General features: G+C 44.1%; 1 protein-coding gene across 1 annotated transcript in view; it reads left to right on the top strand.

The window, feature by feature from the left end:
• The window catches only part of RALGAPA2 (Ral GTPase activating protein catalytic subunit alpha 2), a 329,414-nt gene that overhangs the window by 33,034 nt on the left and 277,926 nt on the right, over nt 1-18,454 (top strand). The window contains 9 exon segments of the mRNA XM_044292004.1: nt 4,807-4,984; nt 7,300-7,415; nt 8,625-8,763; nt 11,779-11,978; nt 13,673-13,903; nt 14,912-15,085; nt 16,046-16,153; nt 16,155-16,184; nt 17,399-17,547. Of these exon segments, the coding sequence (XP_044147939.1) occupies nt 4,807-4,984; nt 7,300-7,415; nt 8,625-8,763; nt 11,779-11,978; nt 13,673-13,903; nt 14,912-15,085; nt 16,046-16,153; nt 16,155-16,184; nt 17,399-17,547 (1,325 nt within the window).

Genomic DNA, 18,454 nt, shown 5'->3' with positions numbered 1-18,454 from the left:
TGTATTCTATGAAATTCTCATGTACATGATGCAGATTTTTTTTCCGTGTGGATTTTAGAATCCCCAACATGTCAGTTTATTAAATTTTTCCTGACCGGATTTACTTCGCACTAAATCCGAATACAAATCCGTATGTAAATGCGCACCAATTGATGCGGATTGTCCGCGGATTTCAGTGCTGATTCTCTGAACATAAATCCTGAACATTTCCCCTAATGTTCCGCTCACAATTCATCTTCTAATATATTATAGATACTTCACATAAGATCATATCAGTGGCCCAAAAAAACGCCCAAATCTCTTAGGCTCCATTCAGACGTCCACACTTTGGGTGCGGATCCATTCATTTTTAACGGGGACGGATAAGATGCTGACCGCATCCGCATTTCCAGTCTGCAGCCCTGAACTTCCGGTCCGCAGCTCCGCAAAAAAAAAAATAGAACATGTCCTATTCTTGTCTGCAGCTGCGGACAAGAATAGGAATCCTCTATATAGTGCCTGCAATGTGCGTTATCAGTGTTTTGCGATGTGCGTTGTCAGTGTTTTGCAGGCATTTCTGTTGGGGTGCCGGCCCAGTGTTTTGCGGATCCGCAAAACACTGCCGACGTGTGAATGGACCCTTAGTCTTGTTTAGAGAGTTCTATTTCTTAAGTCCCCTTTACACAGACCGAATCAGCAGGCAATTATCAGGAATGATCTGCTCGTTTCCAATATTTGCCTGTTCGTTACAGGGGCTAAAACCTGCATTTAAATGCAGCAGTCACCTCTCCCGTATGTCGACAAGGGATTGCTACCGCATCATCAATGCTTTTACCCGATGAACGAGCGTCTGATGATTCATCAGGTGATCGGCAGCACCTTGGAACGCTCCTTCCCAATAATTGCCCCAATGTTTGACCAGTGTAAAGGGGCCTTGGCTATTCTGGTTCATTGTCAACAGGATTTTGGGCATCGTAGAGAGCGATAGCTCTTTTAGACTAAAAATCGATGGGGGTTTGAGTTCATGGCCTACTTCTCTTTCTCAGCCAAAATTCTGTACAATTAGCCCATTCCCTCATTCTTAACTCCCCGTAACCCACCACTGTCACCCTGATGTAAGAGGATGATCTGAACAAAAAGGCAAATCCATCCTGAAGGGGTTGTCCGGGCCGTAGTTATGGATAACCTATGCTATGGGTAAATCGTCAATATCAGATTGGTGAGGGTTTTACCCAGTAGTATCCCCACCAGTCAGGTGTTTCAGGCAGTTGCAGCACCTAAAACAACGGAGCGGAGGTAAAAGGCGTTCCTGCGTCCTGCATCTCAGATCGCACTGCACAGCCGCTATGCGGTGTTCAGAGCCGTCCGCCTCCAGCACAGTACATTGTATTGTTTCCTGTGCGGTGACTGCCCGAAACTGTTTTTTGGTGTAGGGCATCAATATCTATAGCATGGACAACCCCTTTAAGAGTACATCCACATTGGATGTAAATGGTAGGCATTTGCGTGTGGCACATCCTTCATTTTGAAAATACCAACAATTTGTTAAAAAAGCAATGCGCAGTGTAAGTTGACCTCCGGCAAAGCAAGTTATGCTGCGGATTGACGACGCAGCAAAACCGGTGACAAATCTGCCTGCAACACACCTGCATAGACTCTGCCCCACGAGTATGTAGAATTCTAAACTGACTCTCAAGACAAGGTAGCAGTGCTGAGTATGTTATTTGGCACTATTCCTGTTTTTCTGTGGGTTTTCATAGGACTGAAGATAAATCTACGGGTTGAACTCACTTTTTTACTGCAATGCGTTATGAGTATAGTCTTTATGACCTGCACCTCTGCCGTACCTGTATAGAGTGACTGGTACTCCTTGCTGTGTGTCATAGTAGACACTTCAGAGGCCACCTGTCAGCCGTCACCTGGCAGCCATCACCGCCCTTTTTAGCAATGATGTCACGTTCCGAAAATGTCAGCATTGTTTCACTGTAGGCGCGGCTCGGTTCCTCGATGCGGGACTATAGAAGCCTCTCCAGGACCTTGTGCACCTACATATTGGGTTTATGTGCAGTTATAAAGAAGCTTTGTGGAGCTGCACTACTACTCTCCTCATCAGAGTGATGGCTGTAAGAGATTTTCTGTAGATTAGAGAAAATTTTACACAGAAATAACAGTAAAGGCAAACCATGTTGAATCAGTCCGATCGAGCAGAATAAACCTGGCGACAGACTCCCTTTTTGTTATCCGCATTTCTTTATTGAATCTAGTTTTCTTTTTTCACCAGTCGTCAACAGTCTCGAGAAACAGCACCACCAATGCCTAATACTGGGCTTGGGGGGGGCGCACTGCGCCACCAATGAAGATTAATCGCTCATTTATTCATATACAGGAGGCGGGAGCTGGCTGCAGAATCACATCGCCGGCTCCCGACCTCTATGAGCAGTAGCTGCGATCCGCGGCACCTGAGGAGTTAACGACCGCAGATCGCAGCTACAGCTCATAGAGGTCGGGAGCCGGCTATGTGATCCTGCAGCTCCCGCCTCCTGTATATGAATAAACGAGAGATTTCTCTTCATTGGTGGAGCAGTGGCCATAGCTCCTCCCCTTCTCTTCTCCCCTGCTCTTTCATTGGCGGCGGCGGCGGCAGCAGCAGCACAGGTGGAGGAAACACTGCTTCCTTCTCCCCTGTGCTGCTAAGGGGAACACGGAGAGCGCTGTCAGCAGCGCAATCTGTGTTCCCCATACGCTATCGGAATATCGGCAAAATAGATGCCGAAACCGATAGCGGTCAAAATCCTGAATATCGGCCGATAATATCGGTAAAACCGATAATCAGTCGATCCCTATTATCGATCTGGCAGTGTAATACCGCCTACGATTATCTTCAGGCCTTTAGAGAGACTGTCTACACCAGATATATCACAGTGGCTGATTTAGTGTAGCTTAGTGTACTCCTCAAAAAAAAAAAAAAAAAAAGTGGCAACATTTTGGCCTATTTATTTTTTTATTTATTTTTTGGGTGTACAGCACCACCTTTAAGCCATGCCCCCTTTCCCCTGAAGACGCACCCCACTAAGCCACATTTCCTTGTCGGACAAGTCATAAAACGTGAAAGTGTCTAAAACACGTAGGCTCAGGTTTACTTATCCTGTAGATGGCGTACACTTAGACCGGCTGTCTAGACCTGCAGCGGCTCAGGCTGGATGACGAATGTGATGCAGGGACGGACACTTCTCGGACTCTGTACCAGCTATTGGTTGGCTTACTTTGAGACAGATTTTTACTCCAGAATTGTGGTGCAATGTTGGCACAGAATGGCTGCTCGATAGATTTCCTATCATTTACATCAGTTCAAATCTACGCCAGCTGTAAGCTTTTTGAACGTCTGGCGCTTGGACTGCCTGGACATGGACCAAGTTTATTAAGAGGCTTGTGGCCCTTAATAAATTTGGAGCATTCTGCACCAACAGACTATATACTAAGGCTGGCATTCGTAGCGCTAGTCTTCGTATATCTTCCCTAGTGTGTTGCAAAGCCTGTGCGCCATGTTTTTGGCACAAATTGCATCAGAATTATGGCTCATTTGATTAGTAACTGTCCCCCCATTGTGTCCAGTTCCGAACCGAGGTGTAATCGCAGGGTGCACACGGGAGAGCTCACCTGAGGGTTCCAGTTAAGATTAGTTCACTATGCAGTATGTGTGAAGAAGGTGCAGTCTTTTCCAAGCTGCTAAACCAGTGACCACCACTGAGACATAGTGCCGCCATTTAGGGATAGTTGACTTGTTGGTTGGAGAGGAGGGAGAAGGAAAGAAAGAACATGGGGAAGGGGGTTTGTGAGGACAGGACAAAGTCACCTGGAGGGACTATGGTTAATACACACATAAAGTATACAAACACTCAAAAAAGGTGGGAGTGCTAAACCACTATGATGTATTTCCACCAACCAAGGTCTGCTCTAGGTACCAGACTGCAGAGCGGAAGTATTGCTGTATCCTAGGTTTGACATTGCCAGGCAGAGGTTGAATGATGGGTCACCAGGTCTCAAAATATTTTTAGACTGTAGACTTTATGTTAAAAAAAAAAAAAAGCTTGACCCAGGCCTTTACTCATTTCTATCAAGGCATGCCTAAGAAAGTGATATACATGTCTGACAGGTGTGCCTGCCACCTCTAGGACCCACTTCTATCTCAAGAACATACCCGGACAACATGATTCAGCAGGAGGAAGCCCTGTGCACACAAGCTTACAATCTGTTTTCAAAGGATTGATTCCAAAAGGGCTTTGTCCGCTTTGTACCACTAACATGTTATGGATAAATCCCATAGTCGTGTCATGACCCCAGCAATTCTGATAAAGCATGATTTAGTAGAGTGAAGGAGTCTTTATTATGTGGTAGCCTTGGCGTTCTTCTCTGCTTGCATGTCACATCTTCTGGCTATGCCTCCTGCTGTCTTGCATGTTTAGGCCCCATTCACATAACCGTATTTTTGGTCGGCATCCGACCCAGAATTTTTACGGATAGGATGTGGATCCATTAATTTCAATGGGTCCTCCAAAAATGCGGACCCATTTGTATGTCCTTTCTGTAGCCCCGCAAAAAAAGAGAGAACATGTCCTATTCTTGTCCGTTTTGCGGACAAGGATAAGCATAGCCTCAATGGATCCGCAAAAAAAAAAAAAATGATGCAACACGGACATCATCTGTATTTTTTGGGAATACACGTTTTGCGGACCGCAAAGTACATACGGTCGTGTGAATGTACCCTTAGTCAGTGGCATCAGTTGGCACATGCGTCCTGTTTAAATGAAAATGTCTTTCATCCTTTAGATACGATGTGAAGGAATGCGGCTGTTTCTTCTCTGGCTTCAAGCACTGCAGACAAATTGCGGAGAGGAGCAGGCACTAATATTTGCATGTCTTGTTCCTGGCTTTCCTGCCGTCATGTCATCTCGAGGTCCTTGCACACTGGATACCCTCATAAGTCCTACTTATAATTTACCCGATGGTTAGTGAGAGCGCTTCTAACTGCTTATTTCATGCTATTCACATTGCATTGCACTGAGGTGTTAATTCTTCTGTCAAAAATCTATTTTTCTTCTGGTAAAGTTGGGTGACGACCCACACGACTGCCATTACAGCTCCAAGAGTGGTTCCTTAGATAGAGACGTCTACACTGGTGGGAATTACTGTGGATCATTTCTGCAGCAAATCCACACATTTTGGTTCAGATTTGCCTCTGTGGATTTTCATGTGAATTTTCTAGGAAGCTTAAAGGGAATGTTTCATCAGAAAATGACCTATTGTTTAAATCATGTTTTTATGTTAAACATAGTTTTAAGGAATTTTTTGTGATTTTTATTTTTAATTTTCCATGTCACTATCTATCTAAATACTGTATTTTTCAGTTTTCACAATGACCTATAAGCCTAATACTAAGCGCCACTTCTTGGTCTGTAGAGATCACTTTTCAGCAGTCATCTAATTATCATCGCATACAGGATTACAATGACCGATATCGCCTATATATAGATAACACAGAATCCACCATTCACAATAAATTATATAATGTCACATCTTGTCTACCTTGTACATTGACCTCTGCACGGAAAACTCTCGCATAAGTCCCCTCCAGTCTAGTGCCCATGGGGGTAGCTGGAAAGCATTACTCTAACTGCTGTTAGTGGGGTTGTCCCATGACAACAACTTACCTGTTCAGCAGGAGCTGGGGCTCTCAGCAGTCCCAAGAACCGGGTCCTGTGTTCAACCTCCGCTCGGCTATCTTCGGCAGTGCCATACAGCTGAACATGCATGTGTGTCTGACACTTCTTTCAAAAGGGGAGCACAGGCCCCGTTCTAGCGATCAGTGGGGGCCTCGGTGTTTGAAGCCATGTTTATCAGACCCTTATCCCCTATCCTGTGGTGCAACCCCTTTAACAACAGCTCAGGCAAGATGATGTCATCATGTTCAGGAAATAGGATAGAAATCATCTGCAATCAGAAAATAAAAACAGACTGAAAAAAAAAAATTATAGGCAAATAAAAAATAAAAGAAAACCCGATGCATTTAAACAACGCTGTTGCAGATTTTGACTTCCCCTTGAAGTCATTGGGGGAAATCTGCAATAAATCCATGAACATAGGTCAGTTTCTGTGCAGACACTTTCCACAGCACGTGGAGGACATTTTTTTAAATCCTGCCACTGTAATCCACTGCGGTTGTCACTTGTACAGCTAAAATCCACGGAAATGTTGTCTCGGGCCGGTCTCGGACGAGTGAGTTCACTGCGGGAAACATGCTGCGTGTTTAAGGCTACTTTTACACTTGTGTTTCTGCTGGATCCGGCAGGGTTCAGCAAAAAGGCTTCAGTTACTGATAATACAACCATCTGCATCCGTTATGAATTGCCAAGACGCCATTAACTCCATTGAAAGTCAATGGGGGACGAAGCCGTTTTCTATTGTGTCCGAGAAAACTGTGACAGAAAACTGCAGCTTGCAGTTTTTTCCCGGTATTGAGATCCTCTGCCGGATCTCAATACCGTAAAATGTGAAAGAAGCCTTAGGGTCCATTCAGACGCCCAGTCCGGATCCGTTCCGCAATTATGTGCAAACCCATTCATTTTCAATGGGGACGGAAAAGATGCGGACAGCACACAGTGTGCTGGAAACCAATACTCTTACATAACTTCCGGTCCGCGGCCCCGCAAAAAAATAAAGAATGTCCTATTCTTGTCCGCAGCTGCGGACAAGAATAGGAATCCTCTATATAGTGCCGGCGATGTGCGGTGTCAGTGTTTTGCGGTCCACAATTTGCAGACCTCAAAACACTACCGGACGTGTGAATTGACCCTAAGCCTGATTTCCTGTTCTGGACTCTGCTCCTCTGAAAGGGCCAACTGGCAGTACAACGGTTTATAATGCTGTGTGTCCCTGCCAGACCCCGGATCTACTGAATTGTTCTAACATAATGCTGTCAGTACAATTCAGTAGATCCAAGGTCTGGTAGGGAAACACAGCATTATAAATCATTATATTGCCAGGTGGTCCTTTCAGAGAAGCAGGGTCCAGAACGGGAAATCCCACACGCAGCGCGTTTCCCGTAGCGAACTCGCACGTCTGAGACTGGCCTTACAGTCCTAGTGACCAGATGTCTGTCTGGCAGCCTGCTTTCTCTAAGCAACATATATAATAAAGAAATGGCTGAATAGAATTTTTGACAGCGTGAAATAAACATAATTCTAGATTTGGGAAGGTACTAAAGTGACTTTTCACTGGACATATAATACCAGGTACGAGGTAACTCTGCTTTTATTCATTTAGGTAAAGTCTATCCTGAGGAAATCACGCCTCTTGTGCCAGTGGTGTCTGGTGAAAAATCCCCCGATGATCCAAGCTGCTTTTTCTTACAAATGCTGTTGAAGTACATGGTAATACAGGTAAGTGCATGGATTGTGTGCTTTGGTCTGCTGCTGCTTCCAGGTAGCTGTGAATTGTTATTTTGGCAATTCTTTAAGGGGGTTAACAGAGACTAAAAAATGTCCCCCATATGCCCGGGCCCCTCACACTGAATCTACTTACCTTGCTTCCCACTCCATGCGCCGCTCCTGGTCCTACTGCTGCTTCTCCCCGTGTGCGGATGAAAACATCCGGTGTCGGGAAGGGGGGGCGGGGGGCAGGTGGGAACGAGCCCGATGCTAGGGCGGCTCGTCACCGCCTGCCATTGGCTGCTTCCCCCTTCCCGACACCGGATGTTTTCATACGCGCCAGGAGAGAAACAGCAGCGGCGGCGCGGGGAACCAGGAGCGGCGCGGGGAGCCAGGTAAGTATATTCAGTGTGAGGGGCCCGGGCATATGGGGGACATTTTTAAGTCTCCGATAACCCCTTTAACCTTTTACTATGCACGTCGTGGTGGTAAGCTGTTATCTGCAACCAGACGTATAAAAGCGTCGGTTGCCTCTGCATTCTGTGAATTAATCCCCTCCTTCCCTTAGGCAGGAAGGGGTTATTTCATTTTCTATTTATTTTTTTCATAAAAAATAAATACATTTGTTAAAAAAAAAAAAGAAGTGAACTAAAAATCTATAGTTATTAGTTTTAACAATAGTATAGCAGGCTACTTGCACACGCATATGCACATTCCACCCCCCCCCCCCCCACCAATAGTATAGCAGACTTTTTTTATTTTCTTTTTTGCTTTCATAAAAAAGAAAAGAAAGGAAAAAATATAAAAAAAATTCAGAATAGCCACAGTTTTTCCATAAATATAAAAAATATAATATATCAGTAATCTAATGGCACAAAAGAAAGGTCTAATGTGGTTTCCTGTGAAAAATAATATCAAATACATGTAGGTTGGCTCAGAAATTAATTGGCTGTTTGTAGTTAGACTGAAAAATTGGCCTGGTAAGGGAGAGGAGTAAACACTCGGCTAATATACAGTTTGCGTCCATTGGTCTGTTAGTCATGTAGAGTATAAAGCATTCTCTCCATTCACCTGTCCATATCATGCACTTTATCCATATTTCTATGTGTCCCCCCGATCCCCCCTTCTTTGGTGAAGATCCCTCCTTGGATCCATAACGCCTTATTTTGTCCTATTTGGATGCATACCGCTTCATGTTGTCTTTGTGTTTTTTTTTCATAGGCTGCAAGCTTGTCTTGGAGAAATAAGGAGAACCAGGACACGGGCTTCAAGTTTCTATTTAACTTATTCAGAAAGTATTATCTGAGTCACTTATTTCCGTCATTTAATAAATTGTCGAACCTTTACAAGCCTGTACTTGGTAAGTACCGAGGAGTAACGGTGCCGCTGCACACGTCACACATTTAGAGGTCATTGCTGATGACCAGATGTGGTATGTCTGGGAATACAGTGGCCCACATGTCAGTGCGCCGGGACACAAATTGTGCCACAGTTCTGTCTCAAAGTAAGCCGACCAGTAGTTGGTATAGTCAGAGGAAAGAGTCTGTCCCTGCATCACAGTTATCATCCAGCCTGAGCCCCTGTGATAAGTGTACGCCATCTACCGGATTAGTAAATCTGCCCCGTACTGGCCCATACTTACTAATGGTGTCTAAGATTGAGACAGTGTACACGTAGGCTTAAGTTTACACTACCTATCAGTTGGCTTACGTTGTCTCCGCCTTGTCGGACTAGTGGAAAAACAGTCTCTACGAACGCCACTTTTTTTTTTGGGGTACAAATTACGCCCAAATTTTGGCGCAGGTTGAGTAGTAAATCTCCCCCATCGTTTTCTGTGAAACGCTGCAGTGTTTCCGAGTAAAACATATGGGGTCATCTATCAAACTGGTGTAAAGTAGAACTGGCTTAGTTGCCCATAGCAACCAATCAGAATCCTCCTTTCATTTTCCAAAGGAGCTGTCAAAACTGAAAGGTGGACTCTGATTGGTTGCTATGGGCAACTAAGCCAGTTCTACTTTACACCAGTTTGATAAATGACCCCAGTAGTTCTTTGTAACAAGGGGACCTGTCCCCATGTGATGCTGCCATGATCAGGGCGGCATGACATTGCTGACAGATTCCTTTTAAGGTTAATGGTGAGTCAAAACCCAAATTATCTCCAAAAACAAGGACATTTTCTGATCCTTTTTGATCTGTTTGCTCACGCTGAATCTTTTCTTGACATTCTTAAATGATGTGCCCTGTCCTCTGTATGAATAAATAGATCCATGAATAACATAGGGCGACAGTCTTCATCCCCTGTGCGCTGGCGTGACATGCGCCTAACCAAGAGGCAGATGCCTCTTAATAAATTGGGCACGTCTCTGGCAGTCCAGGAGCCAAACACTGAAGTCTATACCAGATAGGGGCTATAACTCACCCCAGTTTCTTGTGTTATAGTAAATCGGCAGGCCATGTGAAGACCCAACCCTTTCCTCGCCACATTTCACAATTTCCTTGCCAAAATCTTAGGCATTTACAGTGCAGGGCATGTGTTTTGAGGTTTTCAGAAAAGCTTTCACATGATTTAGGGCATGCTGCAACCTGATTTCCACTCTTTGCAGCCCAGTGTAAGGGCGAACTTCATGGCAGAAAATACCCACTGGAGTGTGAAAGGATGTAGCTTGATGTTGATATACTGTACAGTATAAATGATAGGACTGAGCTTAAAAGGTTATTCCAGTAATTGCAAGTTGTCCCTATCCTCAGGATAGGGGTTAACTATTAGATCGGTGGGGATCCTACCATCTGGACTCCCAGAGATCACAAGAATAGCAGACCTGTACCACGCCCTTTCCTCCGAAACAAATGGAGTGGCGGGTCAAGCATGCACCCTACCACACCAGTCCTCTGTGAGACCTGCTGGCAATTGCTGAGCGCTGTAGTCTGCCATCTCCATATAGATAAATGGTGTGACAGTGCACCTGTTCGACCTGCCGCTCCCTTCATTTCATGGGGGCCTTGCATCGTACAAGGCCCCTGTTCTCATGATTGGTGGGGTTCCCAGCAGTAGTACCCCCACCCACCCAACAGTTATATATCCACATAATAGGGGAAAATGTGAAATTACTGTAAAACCCCTTTAAAGGAGCACTTCCACAATTATTTTTATTCTCTGACCTGTTAGAATGTTAGATGATGTAATCTGTAGTGAATGTAATCTTCTCATCAGTAACTGTATTTGTGAGTTATAACCTCCCTTCTGATGCTGAGCTGTGTCATGTGACCAACACTCTGATCCCCTACTGACACAGGACAGGAAGTCAGTTACGTTTCTATTCAGTCCTATGAGACTGAGAGTGAGGCTCCCATAGGAATACATAGAGAAACTGACTTCCTGTCCACACATAAGATGCTGTGTTATTTAGGAAGTCAGACTGTTGGTCACATGACATAGCTGAGGTGCAGAAGGGAGGGGGATAGCTCATGAATACAGACACTGATAAGATTATTACATTTACTACAGATTACATCATGTAACTTTCTAGCAGGTCAGAGAATAAAAAATATTGTGGGAGTGCCACTTTAACACTCATTCAGCAGTTGCTCTATTTCCCCTAAAGAGACAAGTTTGCTTTGGCCATGCATGAACGTTATTTCAATAGACTAAGAGGGAAGTAGTGGCCCCACTTTATTTTAGAAGAAATAAGACAACTGAGTGAGTTAGAATCCTATATGTCACTGTGCCAGCCCAGCCAATCTCACACCTTGCAGCACTGAGGTCCTGGGTTCGAATCTGACCATGGACAACATCTGCATGGAGTTTGTATGTTCTCCCCGTGTTTGCGTGGGTTTCCTCCCGGGTAGTCTGGTTTCCTCCCACACTCCAAAGACATATTAATAGGGAACTTAGATTTTGTGAGCTTTTCTGGGGGCAGCTTGATGCTAATGTCTGTAAAGCGCTGTGGAATATAGTAGCGCTATATAAGTGCATAAAATAAATAAATACATTTTTAATGCAAAAACAAAAAATATCCAACCTTCCCAACCCTTATTTACCCTGGTGGGAGACTTCAGGGATTTCCTGGCTATGCTCACATCAGAATATATTGATGTGATATATACAGTATATACCTCCAGCAGCAGATGCGTGCAGTGTAGTGCAGCGCTGTATTACTTTATCCTTATCTCGTAACACAAAGGTCATCTTCCGCCTGTTTTGGATTTGTTTTTCAGTAAAGGCAGTGTACACACGGAGGCGAGGGTATTTATAGGGACCTGGCAGAAATTCATTCACGTGCACGGCTGAAAACAATGTACTTTATTGTTTGCGGATCTCAGTGAAAGCTTGTAAGGTGACCTGGATCAGTGATGGCAGTTTCTCTCTCTGTTTCAGATGTTCCGGATGTCAGACCAAAGCCAATGTATGTCACTATAACCCGGAACAATGAAAGCCTTTATAGCACGAAAATCCCTTACATGGCAGCTAGAGTCGTGTTCATCAAGTGGCTTGTCACATTCTTTCTGGAAAAGAAATATGTAGCATCTTGTCAAAGCGCTAAGAACGGAGGGGAGGTTCTACCCAGACTGATCCAGGTATATTCATTGGATATTAAAGTGACACTCTGTCTTTAAAAGTAGGCTCTCTGGGATTTACATATTGATGGCCTATCCTCAGGATACGTTCTCAATATTAGATTAGTGGTCCAACTCCCGTGGTCCTTGCCGATCCGCTGCGCGAAGAGGCTGCGGCGCTCCATGAGCACTCATTCATGTTCATCTGCCACATGGCCTAGGCGCAGCTCGCTCCCGTTTGAGTGAATGGGGCTAAGCTGCGATACAAAGCACAGCCGGGGTCAGATGTATGGCCGTGAGCTCTAGTGAGCGTCATGGCTGCTTCATACAGCTGATCGGCGGGGGTGCCTGGAGTTGGAGCCCCACCAATCTGATATTGGTGACCTACCCTGAGGATAAGTCATCAATATGGTAATCCGGAAAAAAACTTTTAATGGGGTATTTGGGATAAAAAATAAAAAAAAAAAGGATTTTTATAAGGAAACAAACACAACATGTGGGGGCACAGTGCTCAATGTGAAATCATTGCAAGCCTGGATTAATCTGAATTGCATCAGTGCCATACTTACCATACATTTGAGGCATATTTTGTTTTTTGTCAAAATTGAGTGGCTAACTGTACACAGTGTTATATACATACACATATATACACAGTGACCTATGTTGCCCATTGGCCACAATGTTTTTCTGTGGTGCGCTGTGTACTTTGCTTTGCAGTGGTCATTTTAAGGGAAAACAGTATTTTAATGCGTTTGACCCAGCGGAGGCTAAAAGGCCCCTTTTTTGGATATGCATCGGGGGCTTCCCCTGTGCATATGCCAAATGTGTAACGTGATGTGAACAGAGCTTTAATTATTAGACTAATTTAAAGTGCATCTGTCAGTAGGTTTGTGCCTATGAGACTGGCGGACCTGTTACATGTGCACTTGGGGGCTGAAGACATCTGTGTTGGTCCCAGGTTTATATGTGCCCGCATTCTGGAGAAAAATGAAGTTTTAATATATGCAAATGAGCGTCTAGGAGCAACAGGGGCGTTGCCGTTACACCTAGAGGCTCTGCTCTCTCTGCAACTGCCGCGCCCTCTGCACTTTGATTGGCAGGGTCAGACATTATGATGTTTTCACTGCCTTGCCCTGTCAATCAAAGTGCAGAGGACGTGTGAATGGAGCCTTAATCAAAGTGCAGTGAGAGCAGAACTTCTAGGAGTAACGACAACGCCCCCGTTGCACCCAGGGACTCATTTACATATATTAAAACATCACTTTTCTCAGCAATGCGGGCACATAAGAACATGGGGACCAGCACAGATGCCTTCAGCTGCCAGGTGCACATGTAACAGGTCAGCCAGTGTGATAGAATCTGCAGCGCTGTAAAGACTCGCAGATATTCTGACTATTTCATTCTGGACCGCTGCTTTGATTAAAATCTAAAGTGTTTTACAAAAAAAAACAAAAAAACAGTTCCCTACCAGCATAGATGTGACTCTTTTTGATGAAAGTATACCTGTGAATGAGCACAGAAAGGAAATGTATCAAAGCTAGAGAAGAGTGAAGGAGATGCTCATGGCAACCTGCTTTACTGCCTGCCCTTTCCTCCATTTTCACCCTTGCTTTTGATTTAGTACCTTTCTTTTGTAATTTTTTTAAATATATTTTTTGCCCTATCTATAATAATAGTGAAAGTGTTATGTAATGCCGTCTTGCATACCCTTTTAGACAGTGTCTGTGATGAATGTGAACCAAGAAAAGAACGTAGAAGCGGAGTCCACTGGAGCCCAAGAGCAGGAGAAGAACCACTCGAACAGCAGCACGTTGTCCGACCGGAGACTCAGCAACTCCAGCTTGTGCAGTATAGAGGAGGATCACAAGAACGTGTACGACATGGTGCAGAGGATTCTCCTGTCCACACGAGGATATGTCAACTTCATCAATGAGGTCTTCCGGCAGGTACGTCATTCAGGTCTGGTTACACAGACACTAGCCAGGATTGGTCCTTCAACACCTTCTCGCAACTGGTGTCAGCAGTGCAATGCATCTGATGCTCGGTCCTAAAGGGGTTAAGGGGTGGTTCAATTTATATTAAAGAGGACCTGTCACCACTCCTGGACCTGTTTAAATAGCTTCATGCATCCCCCATGTAATAACGATTCTGGAGCATCCATTCTTATGGCTCTATGTTGTGCCATTCCTTTATTTCTAAAATGAATTGCTAGAAGTCTGCAGTAAGGGTACAGAGGGGTGGTAACTATTTGGGGTTGTGTCCCTGTCCAGATGGCCTATGCACCGGTAAGCCCTTACACTGTTCTCCAAAATACATGACCTCTTCTGAGGCAAGTAATGAATCTGTTCTTCCTGCAGCTTAGAATATATTATTATTTTTATCCTTTATTCGATCAGACTGGTTTAGATAGCCAATACTACCGTATGTTGTTTGATTAAATTTTAATCTTTTTTTATTTATTTAATGCAGCATTGTGCCATCTAGTGGTCACAAGTGGGATCTCTCAATGGTCACCGTTTGATGTTGTGACATTGTGTGCCCTATAAATGTCACATACCCAGTTTTCCAGGTTCATACACATCTTTTACAATGCAAATTAATAAAACAATTGCAGAATTATTCTTCATTATTTCCTTTAGTAAATAGCAATAACACAATGACTTGCCTTAGAGGCTAGCTTTCTGTAATAGTTTAGCCTATTAGTAGAGAGACCTACAAAGCCTGCTATGATATTTAGGATTAGGAACTAGGAGGATTTATGAATCCAAAGCAAGATACCGGTTCTATTACTGGAGCCGGGCTGGAAGTATTGCTGATGTAGCGAAGCATTGTCTTTTATTACATGTTGGCATTGTAGGGATCTTCAGTGGACGTAATCCTTCTACATCCAAGGTATAGCATCTTTGTGCTGATCAGTCAGGTCTTGTTAATAAACCTTATTTTGGTGTTTTTAGGCATTCTTACTACCGGCGTGTGATGTCTCTGCCACAAGGAAAGTTGTGAAAGTTTACAGGAAATGGATTTTGCAAGACAAGCCTGTTTTCATGGAGGAGCCTTCAAAGACCTCAGTCAACCATGAGAGTTTGCCAGTTTTTGAGTCCTCTGTAACAGAGACGGATAGCAAGCAGGTACTGGACTGTGACTGTAAGGCTGCGTCCATACAGGAGAGATGAGATGCAGATTTGCTGGATTTAGGTGCAGTAATCCTGCAGAGTTTTACAGTTCTAGCAAAATGGATGAGATTTAAAGGGAATCTGTCATCAGCGACCTCTCTATCAAGCTGTTTGCATGGACACAGCTGTGGTTCACCTGATTAAAATGCTGTTTTTCTTTAGTTCATCCGAGGCTCTGTTCCTGAGTTGACACCTTTTCCTAATATGCAAATTAGGCCTTTGGTGCAATGAGGGCGTCACCTTTGCTTTTGTTGCTCCAAGCTCCACTCACCTCTGTGGTCAGCCCCTCTCTGACAGCTTTGTTACTGCCCGGCCTTGTCAATCAAAGCAACCAGGAAAGGGCCGGCCACAGATAGGAGTGGAGCTTTGGTGCAACAAGAGCAATGGCGACGCCCTCATTGCACCATAGGCTTAATTAGCATATTAAGAAAAAGTATCATAACTCGGGAACGGAGCCGTGGATAAACAAAAGAAAAAATAGTTTTTTTCACTGAAAAGAAAATACTGGCAGCTGAAAGTCTCTGGCAAATATGAAATGTGTCACAAGCGGTTTTTGCTACTGGTGTTTTTTCAGTTTGGCATTTTTTGCGCATCTAGTTTTTTTTTAGAAACGCAGTATGTTAAAGCTATGGCATTGTTCCATCTCCTCACGTGAGAAAAAAATACCTGAAAAAAAGTCATAAAAGCACACTTGTTATAGAAAAAACAAAAAAGACAGACTGTTTCTATGATTATCTTTTTTTTTATTTTTACATTTTTTTTATTTTGTGTGTGAAGAATCCTAGTAGTCTCTCCCATGATAACAAGTTGTGTTGTAGCTATAGCGGTACATTTTTAGCGGAGGTGTTGTAGACTGTGTGTATCCAGCTTCTCTTTCGGGAAAGGGTTATTCATTAGTGCTGGCATTTATTAAAGGTCCCGGCAGAGCAGAGTGGACACAAGCGCTCGTCTAGCTGGGGGAGGACGTACTCGTTCACCAGTGCGGTCAGCCGAGGCTGCGTGTGTGAGGATGAGAACATGGATAGTCAAAGCGGGGGATCAGGCTACTTTACAGGTAATGTCAGGGCTTGTGTGTGGGCAGAACGTAGCAGTGCACCTAGGACTGGCATATACAGAGGGGCTCGGGTGTACAACTTCACAAGACGTTAGATCCTGCTTTCATTATATGTGAAACAAAGGGGGGCTCATACACTTCTAATAGGTGGGACCCACACCTGTCTCTAGAAGGGTGGTCCCCTGACCACTGGTGGAAAATGAATGGGGGAACTGGTTCTGCCATCAGTGGAAGGAGCCTATAGGAAACTGCTGTATGACAAATAATATACACTAGTATATTGCAGAACTGCTGTGGTGCTCCTTGCGTTTTTGTGTTTTACGTTTTTGCAGATATTACTAATCGATACTGCCCCCTAGTGTTCTTTGAGCATAGATTGTGCCACTCTTCAGAGATAAAATTGTGGTTGATTTTTGTATTTTATTCTCGTACAAAAGAGAGGCTCCCTTTTAATTAACCGTTTGTTGTAATGAACAATTGCGGACTTTCATCTTTTTTAATTTACTTACAAGCACGTTGCGGTTTCTGGCAGTCCCATAAAACTGAATGGAGTGGCAGTGGCAGCGTGCAGGCATGACCGCGGCTCCATTTAAATGTGGGAACACAAGGCCCTCATTCTCGTGATTGGTTGGACCCCCGCTGTTCAGAGACGTATCCTCTGTCTTGGGGATGGGTGTTTTTCTGGGACAGTCCCTTCAAAGTGTCTCTGTATACATTTTTTAGGTATCCTAGGTCTCAGTCTCACAACGATCACTAGGACGAGGAGAGAGAAGCCCTCACAAATCACTTCAGGAAAGGGAGGCGAGAACGACTTCATAGAAAGTCTATGGGCTCATCTCGATTCCATCTCCTGCAGTGAGGAGTGAGCACGCTATGTGAGAGCTTCTCTCTCCCCGTTCTAGCGATGGTGGGGCTCTCAGCACTCAGGCCCTCAGCAATCAAAACCTTTGATATGTTACTAATGAGACATCAAAGGCTTTTTTCAAAGTATAGCAACACTTTAAGGAGTAAAACTGTAAGAAACGTTATCATCCCATACCAGATAATTCGTGGCCAAATCCTGATTTGGTACAACAGGGGGGTAAGGCCAATAGATAAAGATTTAATAACCACAACTAGATGTATTTTGGAGGAAGTGGGAGACAGACGTTACATGGTATAGTAATGACTGCTGCATGTCTTAAGGTGATAACACGTTACTTTATATTATCTAGGTTTTCCTGACCAACTCGGCCAATGTGTTCCTGTTGGAGCCATGTCCAGAAGTCCCTATGCTGTTGGAGGAGCAAGTGGAGGCCTGCAAATCTGTGTTAAGCATTTATCGGCGAATGATCATGGATCTCATGATGGATAAACGGACATGGTAAATTATCCGCATTATGATTTTTTTGTAGCCACTGGCTGGTAGTGACTTGATAAGGATGGATTCTGGTGCAGTTCCCAGATGCAATTTCTCAGGTATTCTTACCCCTGTAGTTCAGCTGTAGAAAGGTGATCTCTATTAAAGAGGACCTTTCACCGGTCCTGACATTACAATATAAATACCTGGCAGTGTAGGGCTCATTGAGGGCATGTAATATTTTTTTCTATGCACTGCTCCGTTTCCCCGCTGTGCCCCCCAATCTGGTTTCCCGCCCTGTATGTAAATATATACCATTGGTACAGGGAGGAGCAGACGGCCCAGTTTCTCAGGAGGCATCTCCTTCTCCCTGGCTGTGAGCTGGCCAGTCGCAGGGGAGAGCGTCACAGCCAGGGAGAAGGTGAGTTTATTTTCTTGGGGGAACGGAGCAGCGCATAGAAAAAATAAAGGATATCACATGCTGTCAGTATACCCTACCCTGCCAGCTATTTATATGTCAGGACCAGTGGAAGGTCCTCTTTAACCCCCTATTGACCAGGCCTGAAAAGGCCTTAAAGGAAATGTCACTGCCAGTTGAAATCAGACCAGTCTTTTTTTATTATTTTTTTTTGTGGTTTAGCACACGTGGTAATTTTTACAGTCCTAACGTTTCCGTTTGTTTTTTTAGATTTTTTTTTTTTGGGTTTATTTTTGGAAACCTGCGAAAAACATAAAAAAAAGTAATTTTGTTTTCAAACTATAGCTTCTTATTTTTTAAATATGCAAACTGAATTATTAAAATGGGTTCCCTATTTTGTGTCAGCCGTCTTGATGTATAGTTTCATGTGAACGGGGAGACTATGGCCACGTTTTTGGTTGACATGGGTGGTTTCATTTTTACTTGTTTTTTTATTACAGCTTTTTTAGAATA

The sequence above is a fragment of the Bufo gargarizans genome, chromosome 4 (genome assembly GCF_014858855.1).
Source record: "Bufo gargarizans isolate SCDJY-AF-19 chromosome 4, ASM1485885v1, whole genome shotgun sequence".
In the NCBI taxonomy this organism is placed as follows: domain Eukaryota; kingdom Metazoa; phylum Chordata; class Amphibia; order Anura; family Bufonidae; genus Bufo; species Bufo gargarizans.
This window is presented reverse-complemented; position numbering and strand designations above follow the sequence as displayed.